Source organism: Macrobrachium rosenbergii, chromosome 56 (assembly GCF_040412425.1).
Source record: "Macrobrachium rosenbergii isolate ZJJX-2024 chromosome 56, ASM4041242v1, whole genome shotgun sequence".
Lineage (NCBI taxonomy): Eukaryota > Metazoa > Arthropoda > Malacostraca > Decapoda > Palaemonidae > Macrobrachium > Macrobrachium rosenbergii.
This window is the reverse complement of record NC_089796.1, coordinates 78,343,863-78,356,678: the sequence shown is the minus strand read 5'-3', so window position 1 is coordinate 78,356,678 and position 12,816 is coordinate 78,343,863. Positions and strand designations below refer to the sequence as shown.

Genomic DNA, 12,816 nt, shown 5'->3' with positions numbered 1-12,816 from the left:
ATATATATATATAACTATATATATACTCATATATGTGTCTATATATTACTTAATCCTACGAAACTAACGAGAACATACTGAACGAAGGAATTTATCACATGATAGACAACAAGAAAAAGACAAAATATTCCCTTGATAAAGTCAGCTCTATAAAAAAAATGGGCACGTGCCCACCCGCCCATGAAAAATAATGACAAAATAATAATATTGAAGAATAATAACATAGATGATAAATATAAAAATGGGTGACCCATCCCCCATGAAATTTTTCTGGATCCGCTAGTGGATATGAAAGACAAGGAGAGACTAACTGACAACTGCAGAAGAATTCAGATGTAATTAAAAAAAAAAAAAAAAAAGCCTAGCCGGATTTGGACCCTATTGCCTGTCAGAGTCCTCTCGGCAGAAAAAATAGGAAAATGAGGTCTGGCGTCATCGCCAGAAATGTGTACACCAAAGAGAATCATAGAAATTGAATTTGGTGAAAGGTCATCCATAAAAGAGAGAGAGAGAGAGAGAGAGAGAGAGAGAGAGAAGTATAGCGCCCGAGTACCTATTATCTTGCTACCTATCATTTCTTGGCGATCATCCCAATAAACGAAAAATTGTGAATGCAAGAAGTTGTTATGATGATTTTTTACGCTGTATTTGTCTACGCATTACTGTTATTTGGTAGTTGTTTATCGAAAGTGAGTTTTTCAAAACCAGGTATGGTATGTTACTGACATTCTCTCTCTCTCTCTCTCTCTCTCTCTCTCTCTCTCTCAGAATTATTGTCTGCTGACTCTTGGCTATTCGCTTTATCATGCTAGATACAGATATGCTGTCTTTCATGCCGCTCACATATATTCTCTCTCTCTCTCTCTCTCTCTCTCTCTCTCTCTCTCAGAATTATTGTCTGCTGACTCTTGGCTATTCGCTTTATCATGCTAGATACAGATATGCTGTCTTTCATGCCGCTCACATATATTCTCTCTCTCTCTCTCTCTCTCTCTCTCTCTCTCTCTCTCTCTCTGTTGACCCTTGGATAATCGCTTTATCTTGCTAACAACGGATACGCTGTCTTTCATGCCGACTCATATATATTCTCTCTCTCTCTCTCTCTCTCTCTCTCTCTCTCTCTCTCTCTCTCTCTCTCTCTCTCTCTCTCCCAGAATTATTGTCTGTTGACCCTTGGATATTCGCTTTATCCTGCTAACAACAGATATGCAATCTTTCATGCCGACTCGTACATATTCTCTCTCTCTCTCTCTCAAAACTATGACTTGAGACTATAAACTGTGGTAGCTCGTTTATCCACATCCTCTTTAATCCACAAGATATTCAGTACCCCAAGCCCTGAGTTGGAACACCAGCCGAAGGGAAGGTAAAAAAAAAAAAGTGAAGAAACTGATAAACAGAGAAAGAGGCAAACAAACAAACAAGTGAGGAGATAAATGTCTGCTCGCAGACGAAGAGACAGGAAAATATATAAAAAAAAAACAGGAAGACTGATGGGTGAAGTGGACAAACGCGCAGACTGATAGTCATGAAAGCTGAGAGACAGTCGTGTGAATAGATAAACAGGGAAATAGGTTAATAGTCAGGGAAATGGATTAATGAACAGACGGTTTTCTATTTGCGGGAAAACTAAATCACGTTCAACTTTGGGACAGAAAGTTTCAGCTCTGGACTTGAATGTAGGTGAATGTAACTTATAGAGAAGGTAGGGTATTGTATGATATTGCACGTGCTACTTTCTACTGCAATGAGAGAGAGAGAGAGAGAGAGAGAGAGAGAGAAGCGAATCTGTTCAACGGAATACAACATAAATACTATACAGTATATATACATACACACACACACACACACACACACATATATATATATATATATATATATATATATATATATATATATATATATATATATATATATATACATACATACATACATACATATATGTATGCACTGTATGTATGTATGTATGTATAACTGAATCACGAAAATATGGAATGTGATGAATATATAAATAAAGGCAATACCTTCCTTGTATTGCGTTTATATATATGTGTGTGGCGTGTGAACAGTATGTATATATATACATATATATAAAATTACGTTAAAGACATGATACATAGATATAGAGAGAGCATAAAGAGATAACTTAAAAAAAAGCCTGATTGGTGGAAAGAAGAGATAAAGGACCCGCAAACTCTGCGCAGACATGACAAGGAGACCACGACCACTGAAATTATGCCAAACCTAATTCTTGACAAAGTCGCTCATTATCTTTAATTATCAAGAACTTAACGGAGATCGCGGTCCACACCCACCGCCGAAGTTTCAGTGCATTGCCGCCGACGCAAAGTATTGATTATCCCGAAAAGATTTCCCAGAACTGGAAAACGCTCGAATCCCGTCGACGCTGTTTATAGTCATCGGTAACCCATCGTTTAAACGTGACAGCGTTCCCCCGCCACCTCCCCCCCACCCTAACGATTACCGATAAAAAGTTGACGTTTGGGTCTTCCTCATTAGCTAACGTGGAAAAACTTCACGGTCAGGGCGTCATGTGTGGCAAGCACATTTGGGCGTCTATGGACGCCGAAGACTGGGGAAGCCAGTGAAACTTCATGGCCGAAGGTTAAGGCAGAATGTTTTGTACCGTGGAGTGATTGGTTCTCTTTCATTCAACCGTGATGTCCCGTCTTCTCCATACACACACACACACACATACACACACAAACACACACACACACACACCTTCCCCAGCACCACCTATTAATCAGACATTCCACCCACAATCCCTCAGTTACTCTTTGCTCGAAGGAGCACGTCAGATATTGGAAGGGAGTGAAATATTATATTCAGTTTTGTTTACGTTGCTTTGACTACTAAACAGTTAACGTAAATATCATGAATGTCTCTCTCTCTCTCTCTCTCTCTCTCTCTCTCTCTCTCTCTCTCTCTCTCTCTCTCTCTCTCTATCCTTCCTTGTAAACGCCCGTAGGAACGCAAACTCCGATTGAGAACCTTTGCGCTCCAACGCTAAATCAAGGATCGTAAGAGATGTAACTGAGTAGACTCATTATAAAAGTAAGATTGAAGAGAAATCGCAGCTATAGAGGGCAGTGAGATATTATGGCTGTGTGAATTAAAGCTGCACTAATCGACATCGTTCAGGTTAAAAAGTTCCTATTTTCGGAGCAAGTTTAAAATTTTCCCGAAACTAAACATATCGGTCCTTGTGATAATCATTGCTGTCAAAGAAATTCCATTATCCCAACAAACTGATTTGGAAGTAGGTTAAGTATTTATATTTATATATAAATATATATATATATATATATATATATATATACGTATATATATATATATATATATATATATATATATATATATATATATATATATATATATATATATATATATATATATATTTGAAAGTTACTGATCAAGTGTAGCGAAATACTGTCGAGGTGTTGGATTTAGGGCTACGAAGTTCCTGAAGGCACCATATAATAATAACTGCTTTTACCCCATGAGCTACTTTGCAAAGTGTTGGAACTTCAAAAGCTCAAGCGCAGATGTAATGCATTACTACCGTAATACCGTTTTTTTTATCTCCTCTTACTTTATCCTAATGAACACCATATTCTTTGGAAGCGTAAATTTCAAGTCAATGGCCCCTTTGGTGGGCTTGTTCCATATGAATAGGGTTCATCTTCTGAATAATAATAATAATAATAATAATAATAATAATAATAATAATAATAATAATAATAATAATAATAATATGTGACATAAAAAGAATGACAGAAACTGTGTGTGGCTTCGTGATTGTTTTGAGACCATAATGTTACCTATATCTGATGTAATGCCATTGGTCTTCTTTTTTCTTTACATTATGCAACTTTGCATATGTATATATATATATATATATTATATATTTATATAAACACATACAGTATATATACATATATACATACTGTGCTTATGTGTGCACATTAAGTAAAGAGAAAATATACTTTCGCTAATTTCTTTTGGTCTCTTACGGCCAATTTTATCATTATTGCCGGAAGATGCAACTCACTGAAAGTGTCCTGAAGATAGCACTTGAAGCCGATACCAACTTGCTGGGCCCTTAGTCGCTGGTCCTCGAATCGAGGATCAACCCACTCCTCCTCTCTCGAGGACGCAAGAAGAAAGGGAGAAGAAGAAAAACCAAATATAGTCATACCTAAGACCCCCTTTTTTTTATTAGCTTAATCCCTTTAATCTGGGTTGCGTGCGATATGCTGATCCTATTGGTTTCTCTGCTATGCACCTGAACACACACACACACGTATTATGGATTATGTACATTATATATATATATATATATATATATATATATATATATATATATATATATATATATATATATATATATATAAACTACTGAGGCTAGAGGGCTGCAATTTGGTATGTTTGTTGATTGGAGGGTGGATGATCAACATACCAATTTGCAGCCCTGTAGGCTCCTCAGTAGTTGTTAAGATCTAAGGGCGGACAGAAAAAAGTACGGATGGAAGGACAAAGCTGGCACAATAGTATTCTTTTACAGAAAACTAAAAGCAGAACTGTATACGTCGACCTAGAGAAAGTTTGTGACAATAACGATAGAGATAAAATGTGAAGAGTTGGGATGTATGGAAAAGAACGTAAACTATTAAGAGTAAATAAAATTTTTGTGACGGGCTCAGAAACATGTATTTAGTATATGTCGACGGGCGAGTGACTGGTTTGGTTCAAAAATGGATCTGATACTAAGGTTAGTTATGGATGCATGATTGTTTCATAGCTTTATGGATGGGATGATGCAAGAAGTGAAAGAAAGTAAGGTTATATGATGGTACAAAGTTGAGGGATTGCAAAATGGAGTGTGGAGTGGTTGATATTTACAGAAGATATAATACTGATTGGGACTGTGAAGAGAAACTACAGAAAGGGTGAATGATTTTGAAATCAAAGCGCCAGTTTCGGGTCCGTGCCTTTGAACACCTAGGCCGATCAATTAGAACAAACAGGCCACTTAACAAACAAGCATTTAGTGCCATTCGTGAGCACTGCCATCAGCATGACCATCCTCTGAGTATAGATTCTTTTTCTATATTAGCCAGTCGTTCTAGTGATGTGGAGCTAACCACAATTGAAACATTATATACCATCAAAGAAAAACCATCACTCTGTAATAATGAACGGTCAGTTGAGTTGCTTTGTTTTTAATTCTGTGTCTATCTTCTGTAACTATCTTTGCATTTGCCTTGTATTCCTCTCTTGCCTCTTGCTATAGGTTAAACGGTACTGTTCAATTTTAATTCTTGGTAGTTAGTTCTGATGTTTAATTTTATTTCATTTTAATGAGTGTTTTTTTTTCTTTCATTGTATTTATTTGTTATTTTAGATGCCTGATGATGGGGTGTGTTAGAACCTCGAAACTAGTCAATAAAAGAATGTTTCCTCAAGTACTGGTCTACCTATTCTTATTTGGCTCCACTTTCATGGAATTCTTCTGTTGCATATGTATGTATATATATATATATATATATATATATATATATATATATATATATATATATATATATATATGTATGTATATATATATATATATATATATATATATATATATATATATATATATATATATATATATACACACACACACTTTGGATCCTACTCATTGTTGAAATGACTTGAGCCCGTTCCCTAATAAATCTATTGACCTATAACAGTTTATGTACCTGGCGGTTACTCGACTGTGATGAGTCTCCACCAGATCAGAGAAAAGGGTATGGAGGTAGCAATGCCATGCCAAAACAGAATGTCCAGGAACCGGAAGGTTGATGTGTAAAACTTCATAAAAAAATCTGTACTTAAAAGACAAAAAGGACATATTGATAAAAGACATATTTGTGGTCTAAGGGGCTCTTGCGTCCTTTAGCGTTTCCTAACCACTAAATTATATTGATTTCTGTGATTACCTTAAAAATATCAGAAAAATTAAGGGGGGAGGGGATAAGTTCATGCTGGTTTATCATAAGCCTGGATCATAGAGAAGATCGGAGGTTTGTTGCACGCTCTCGCTGCTCTAGAGACATGCCGTAAGCTGACAGGTGCAAGCAGCTGTGGGTTACAATAAGACCCGAAAGGTAACAAAGGGCCATTAGCGCCCGAGGATAAAAGAAAGGAACAGAAAAAGCAGCGTCTGCGAGGTGGGGGGGGGGAACTCTCGCCGAAGCTAGCGGTGGTCGGGGCGCTTCCAACAGGTAGGTAAAGAAAGGGAGCGACGCTTCGTTTCCCGCTCTTGCAGCGTGAAGTGGAAGCGGTCTTTAATGACGCCTCCGGGCAAGGGGGGAGGGAGGATAGGGTAGGGTAGGGTAGGGTAGCATAGGGCTCTCTTGTTTCTGGGCCCTTATTTATTATGCCTCCTTCAGCCACTCTCGACGCCTCCTTCAGACTGTGCTCCTGTAATACATTTCCAGATGATAAGGAGCCTTGCATAACGGCCTCACTTAAACTCTCGTGTTTATTACACACTGTTTCTTTAACCTTTGGCCTTTTGTATTACTTTTTTTTTTATTTTGTCTTATTTGGCCTTACCTCTCCCTCGTGCTTCTTCGAGGAGGTGGTCTGCTGTCCGCTTGTTCGTATGATAATAGACAGAGTATTTCCCAGTGTGTCCCTACATATGAATATTTTTGTGTATGTTAGATGGATTGCGATTGTGTATTTGGGTGTACTAGATATGTATATAATATATATATATATATATATATATATATATATATATATATATATATATATACACAAATATATACTATATATATACAAATACATGTATACATATACAAGAATATATATATATATATATATATATATATATATATATATATATATATATATATATATATATATATATATATATATATATATATATATATATATACACGCAAAATTATGACCCAAATAAAATCAAAACAGTCTTAGAAACCATTTGAAAATATTGGAAACACTAACGTCAGTAGAATAATACTGGACGTGTTTTTAATTTTGGAAACCGTGGAGGGGTACTGACAAGCATTAGAATTAACACAGTGTGTATTCAACATGAAAAAAAATTGGTTGAAAAACTGACTACACGGGAGACATAATGTGTTATTAAATTCAAGAATTATCATTCGATATCAAAAATAAATGACTTGGTAAGATACTATGAAATCTGCTAGAAACACAGGAATCAAAATTAATGAACAATATTCCGGGTCAGTAAATTAGAAAAAATTAACTGATTTAGCAGCTGCTATGATATACCATTAAGTCTTTCATAGAGAGTCTGAGTTTTTCTTTATCTTGCATTGTTAAGGAATCTCAGTACATAAAAAAACGCAGATTCTGGATTCGCTTCGGGATCAATCTACCCCAAAATATAACCGGTTCTTCCTTTGATGGTAACCCGACCCTCTTTAAAATTCCATTTAAATCCGTCGATGGTTTCTCGAGATATCTTGTGAAGAAACAGACACACGAATAGGCAACTTCAGTGGCGGAAGAGGCTAGAGTGAGTAACAACAGCATTATTATTATTATTATTATTATTATTATTATTATTATTATTATTATTATTATTATTATTATTATTATTATTCAGAAGATGAGCCCTATTCGTATGGAACACCAAAGGGGCCACTGACTTGAAATTCAAGCTTCCAAAGAATATTAATGGTATTCATTCGAAAGAAATAACATTGAAAGAACCTTTCGTAACCGTAAGCAGAGCTCTTAATGCGAACATTTCACAACTATATAAATGAATTTGGAGAAGACGAAAAGTGAAATCATTAATTCCGTTTGAAACCTGCGATATTAACGTATGTTTCGACACTATTAATAATAATGTTTTCCCCTTGGGAAACGCTCGTTCACGGATGAATTGCGTCAGTGTCGATTTACGGTCGAACGGAATCAGTAATTTTGCTGGAAAGACTAGACCGGTTAAGACGACATTGAGTTGGAAGCATTAGAGAGAAATTAATCATTTCTGATGGCACTTAATTCATAATATTTGACGTTTGCTCACGCCTGGCTGTCAATGCGTGAAATGAATAATTAAACGAACCCTGTTCCTTCAAGAAGATCATAGAACAACGATTCCCCCTCCCCCCTTCCCACCTCTCTCTCTCTCTCTCTCTCTCTCTCTCTCTCTCTCTCTCTCTCTCTCTCTCTCTCGAACACACAAGAAAGTTCCTTGAGGGCGAAACTCGATCGACGTAAATTGCCGTTTCTTCTCATCCGATTCAGCAAGAGAGGAAAGGAATGGTATGTATATATATATATATATATATATATATATATATATATATATATATATATATATATATATAAATATATATATAATTTATATATATTTATAAATATATTTATATATATACATATATATGTATATATAAAAAATATATGTGTGTGTATAACGAAACTTAGAATAAAAAATGGAAAATTATGGTAAATTGCGCTAACGCTGAAATTTAAAAGAAAAGAATAAAACTGCAAAATAATCTTTCTTCACCTCAGGTAAAAGAATAAATAATCAAATCAACTGAATGCAGTATTTATAGAGGAAGAAAATAGATGGAAATATTTAGTTATGTGCCACAGACGAAATTGACAAAACTAGAACACCCAAAGGGGCCGCTTTCTTCCACCAATGCAATAGAAATGTGTTTTAAAATAGAAAAATATTTCACCCAGTGGGTTTTATAATGAAGGTAAATGTATTTTAAAATAAAATATATTTTACCCAGTGGGTGTTATAATGAAGGTAGATGTATTTTAAAATCAAATATACTTTACCCAGTGGGTGTTACAATGAAGGTATATCATGTCGGCAGTGACAAGTATAGGAAGAATAATTAAGTGTGTCGTAACATTGATAATAATAAAAAAAGCTCTTGATCCGTATCGAGATTCACATTAAAATCTAATTAATTTTTCAGCAGCCCAAACTGACCCACCCCTCCACATTGAAATCCATAGATAATTGTTTTCAGGGAACTAGTGAACATGCAGGCAATGTTGAATGCATAATCTAACAAATTCATTGGCAGAGTTGAACAGAAAAGAAAAAGAGGGGAAAAACTCATTTTCTTTGAAGCAAACGGGAGAAACGAAAACAGAAATAGAAAGTGATAAAATGAAATCAGAGTGAAAGCAGGGTACATATATTTTAGAAGCTGGAGTTTTACATATGATATAATTTTATTTCCTACAAGTTTTAATTATATCCTTTATAAATATACACTATATAGTCTATTAATTGGCATCGGCGTCAGTGACCATAGAAGTCACGACGCCTGATAACTTGAAATCGTTCATTCAGCCGCTCCTGCCGGTGGATGGACAAACCGAACGTCAGATCTATTTCATCCACGCAATGGGTCAAATGATTTTAGGAGAAGAAAGCTGTAAAAAATGTTCCTTGAGACTTACCTTAGCTCTCCCTGAGAGACCTTTCACCTTTTCGCAGTTGAATCCAATCGTGGGAACCGTGTTTAGGTATTGGTCGAACTTGAGGCGGTAGAGGGCCGTTGATTTCCCTGCGGAGTCCAGGCCCAGCATGACGATGTGGAGGGTGCCCTGGGAGAGATGGAGGGCGTCCAGGATGCCCCCTCCACTGCTCCCGCCGGCGTGGGCGCCGCCGCCCCCGCCTTTGCCCATGTTCACGCCCATATTAACGAATTTGTCCGTCTCTTTGTATCTAAACAATCAATCCGAATGGGAATCACTTGTCGTTGGGTTTGTATTTTATTTAAAAGTAATATTTATAATTCATGTTTTCTAATTAGCCATTTTTAACTGGTTATGTTAAGAATTAAAAAAAAAGAAAATCTGTCCTTTTTAAATAACAAACTAACAAAAAAAGAAAATAATTTTATAAAAAAAGAAAATTTAAGTCGCTAAGAAACACTTTTTGGGATTTCCATCTCTCACATCGATTCTGTTTCTGATCCGCTGCACGAATTTCTTTTCTCTCAGGTCCTGCCTCTGCAAATTCATAGTGACACAATTCATTTCATTTCTGTCACGAAAATTCCCGAAAAGTCAGTCCCGACATCGGCAGCTTTGCTTCTCATTATAATTGCTCTGAAACAAAAAAACAAAAAAATGATTCCGGATATTAGAGATTTCACATGCGAATATTAAATGTGATCAATTTTTTTTCAAACGGAAAGATTTTTAGATTCAGATATGTTTTCATAGCTTTTATTGCATTTGAAATTGTATTTATTTTTTATACAGATGCCAATGGAGCGGCTAGCTCTCTATGTCCTTATCAAGGCCTGCTTCGGTCGTCAGATTTAATTGTAATTTTTGTTACTTGAACAGTGTATGAAGTGTAAAGCCATTTCATCTGATTGTGCTGTCTTTTGCCTGTCCTAGGTCTTTTTACCAAATCGGTCACCAGTCAGTGTGGTCTTTTCACCAATCTAGGTCTTTTGCCAATCTGTCGTAGGTCTTTTTACCAACCGGTCGTAGGTCTTTTTGCCAATCTTCCGTAGGTCTTTTTACCAATCTGTCGTAGGTCTTTTATTATCTTTATAGGTATTTTTTAGGTCTTTTGCTAATCTGTCCTAGGTCTTTTTACGAATCTGTCTTTGCCCAATCAGCCTTTTACAGACAATCTGTCCTTTTACCAGTCGGTCGAATCTGTCCTAGCTGTTTTTACCAGTCTGAATCTCCAAGCTTTTTTTACCAATCGGTCGCAGCCTTTTACCAATCTGTCCTTAGTTCCAGCCTGTCCTCTATTGTTTTTAACCAATCGGTCATAGGCCTTTTCACCAATCTGCCTTAGTTCTTTTTAGCAGTCTGTCCTAACTCTTGTTTTTTACCAATCGGTCATAGGCCCTTTCACCAGTCTACCTTAGCTATTTTTACCAATCTGTCCTAGCGTTTTTTTTTTTTTCTCTTTTTCCAATATGTCTTTTAATCGGTTGGGCCTTAATCTGTCCTTAGCTCGTTTATGTCCTAGCGTTTATTTTATTATTTTTTTTTTTTTTACGAATCTGTCCTAGCGTTTTTACGAATCTGTCCTAGCGTTTTTTACCAATCTGTCCTGGCTTTTCTTTTTTCTTTTCTTTTTTTACCACTCTACCTAGCTCTTTTTATAAATTGTCCTAGCGGTATTTTTTTTTTCTCTCCAATATGTCCTAGCGTTTTTACCAATCTGTCCTAGCGTTTTTACCAATCTGTCCTAGCGTTTTTTACCAATCTGTCCTAGCGTTTTTTACCAATCTGTCCTAGCGTTTTTACCAATATGTCCTAGCGTTTTTACCAATCTGTCCTAGCGTTTTTACCAATCTGTCCTAGCGTTTTTACCAATCTATCTTAGCTCCAAATTACCTTTTCGCAAAACGTGAGGTCTTTTACTGACCGTTCCTTCTAACGCTCCCGGGTTTCAAAACTCCGGGTGACTCGTTAAGTTAAATCTTATTTCGAAACGGCTTAATCCAGCAATAAAGATCGAACCAAGATAGTAATGACTTCACAAATTATGATTTCATAACTTTTGCCCCTCTTTAGAAATCAGATCTTGACAACCTGACCTTTCTAATGAAGCGATTCACCTTTGGTCTTCTGATGAAGTTTGCATCAAACGTCTCTTGTACTTTGAATTTTTTAAAATTAAGGATAATTCGAAAATAGAAAGAAGGAAAAATGTTATTTTCATCTAATTAGCACTAACAAGGGACTGTGTGTCCACCTTTGGTGTCATCAAAAGTAAGATTTTTATTGAGACGACTTTGACGATTAGAGAAAAATGTTCTATTTGTAACACGGATCTTCGTCGAGCAAAGCGGAAGCAATTAACATTTTTTTAATAATGGGTCTCTGATAATTTCGTAAATTTAGTGTCGGTGTTTTAATATGGATGTGTTGGTGATTTTAGTGTTGTAGAGGTGTCTGCATGAATCTTGAACTTGCACCAATGCTTACGCACATATGCATGTTCTGCACAGTTAGTCAGTGCTCATGCCGATAATATGAATAAACGCACACACATATATATACATATATATATATATATATATATATATATATATATATATATATATATATATATATATATATACATATACATATATATAAAAATTATGTATATACATATATATATTATATACATATGTACACATATGTGTATGTATATATACATAGATAACTAAACATACTGACATACATTGCGCAAGGCCGCACAGACAGGAGACTGACAAAGCAGATTTCAGTATGCATGCGGCCGCAGCCATCCATATGAGCTCAGCTGGCTAAGCGGAGAAAAAAAAAATAAAATAAATAAACAAATAAAAATAACCCACACTTTTGTATTTATTTTTGGGCACAGTTAAGGATGATACATTTCCCGGAACACCCTCGGTGCCAGAAAGATTTCATGAATAGCCGCGGAACGATAAAGAAAGCCTGAAAAATATATATATGCGACTATCAACCGTTGCCAGCCTCGTCTGTGTTCAGTTGAGTGAATGAGTCGCCGGGTGTTGTGGCCACCGCCGTTGCCATGGCAACGCGCTGTTTGGATTCGCATTTGGAGACGCAAGACGGCCGTCATTTATTTATAGGTAAAAGGGGTGGACTGGTCCACGCTGTTGGTGTTAGAACGGTCTGATGCGCCAGGAATTTATTTTAAATGCTTGCCACGTTGAACGTTAGAACTGGAAAAAGAGATGAAATCTTACGTCACAAATGACACAGTACATCTGGCTGAAAGCTTCCCGCGCTAAAACA

General features: G+C 36.1%; 1 protein-coding gene across 4 annotated transcripts in view; it reads right to left on the bottom strand.

Annotated features, from left to right (window-relative positions):
- The window catches only part of LOC136836517 (ADP-ribosylation factor-like protein 4A), a 219,447-nt gene that overhangs the window by 195,513 nt on the left and 11,118 nt on the right, over positions 1-12,816 (bottom strand). For all 4 annotated transcript variants that reach the window (XR_010852414.1, XM_067100895.1, XM_067100897.1 and 1 more), the window contains exon 2: positions 9,508-10,161. Coding sequence is in view for 1 of the 4 variants with exons in the window: in XM_067100897.1 (XP_066956998.1) it covers positions 9,508-9,747 (240 nt within the window). In the remaining 3 variants the exon portion in view is untranslated. The remainder of the gene's footprint in view (positions 1-9,507; positions 10,162-12,816) is intronic.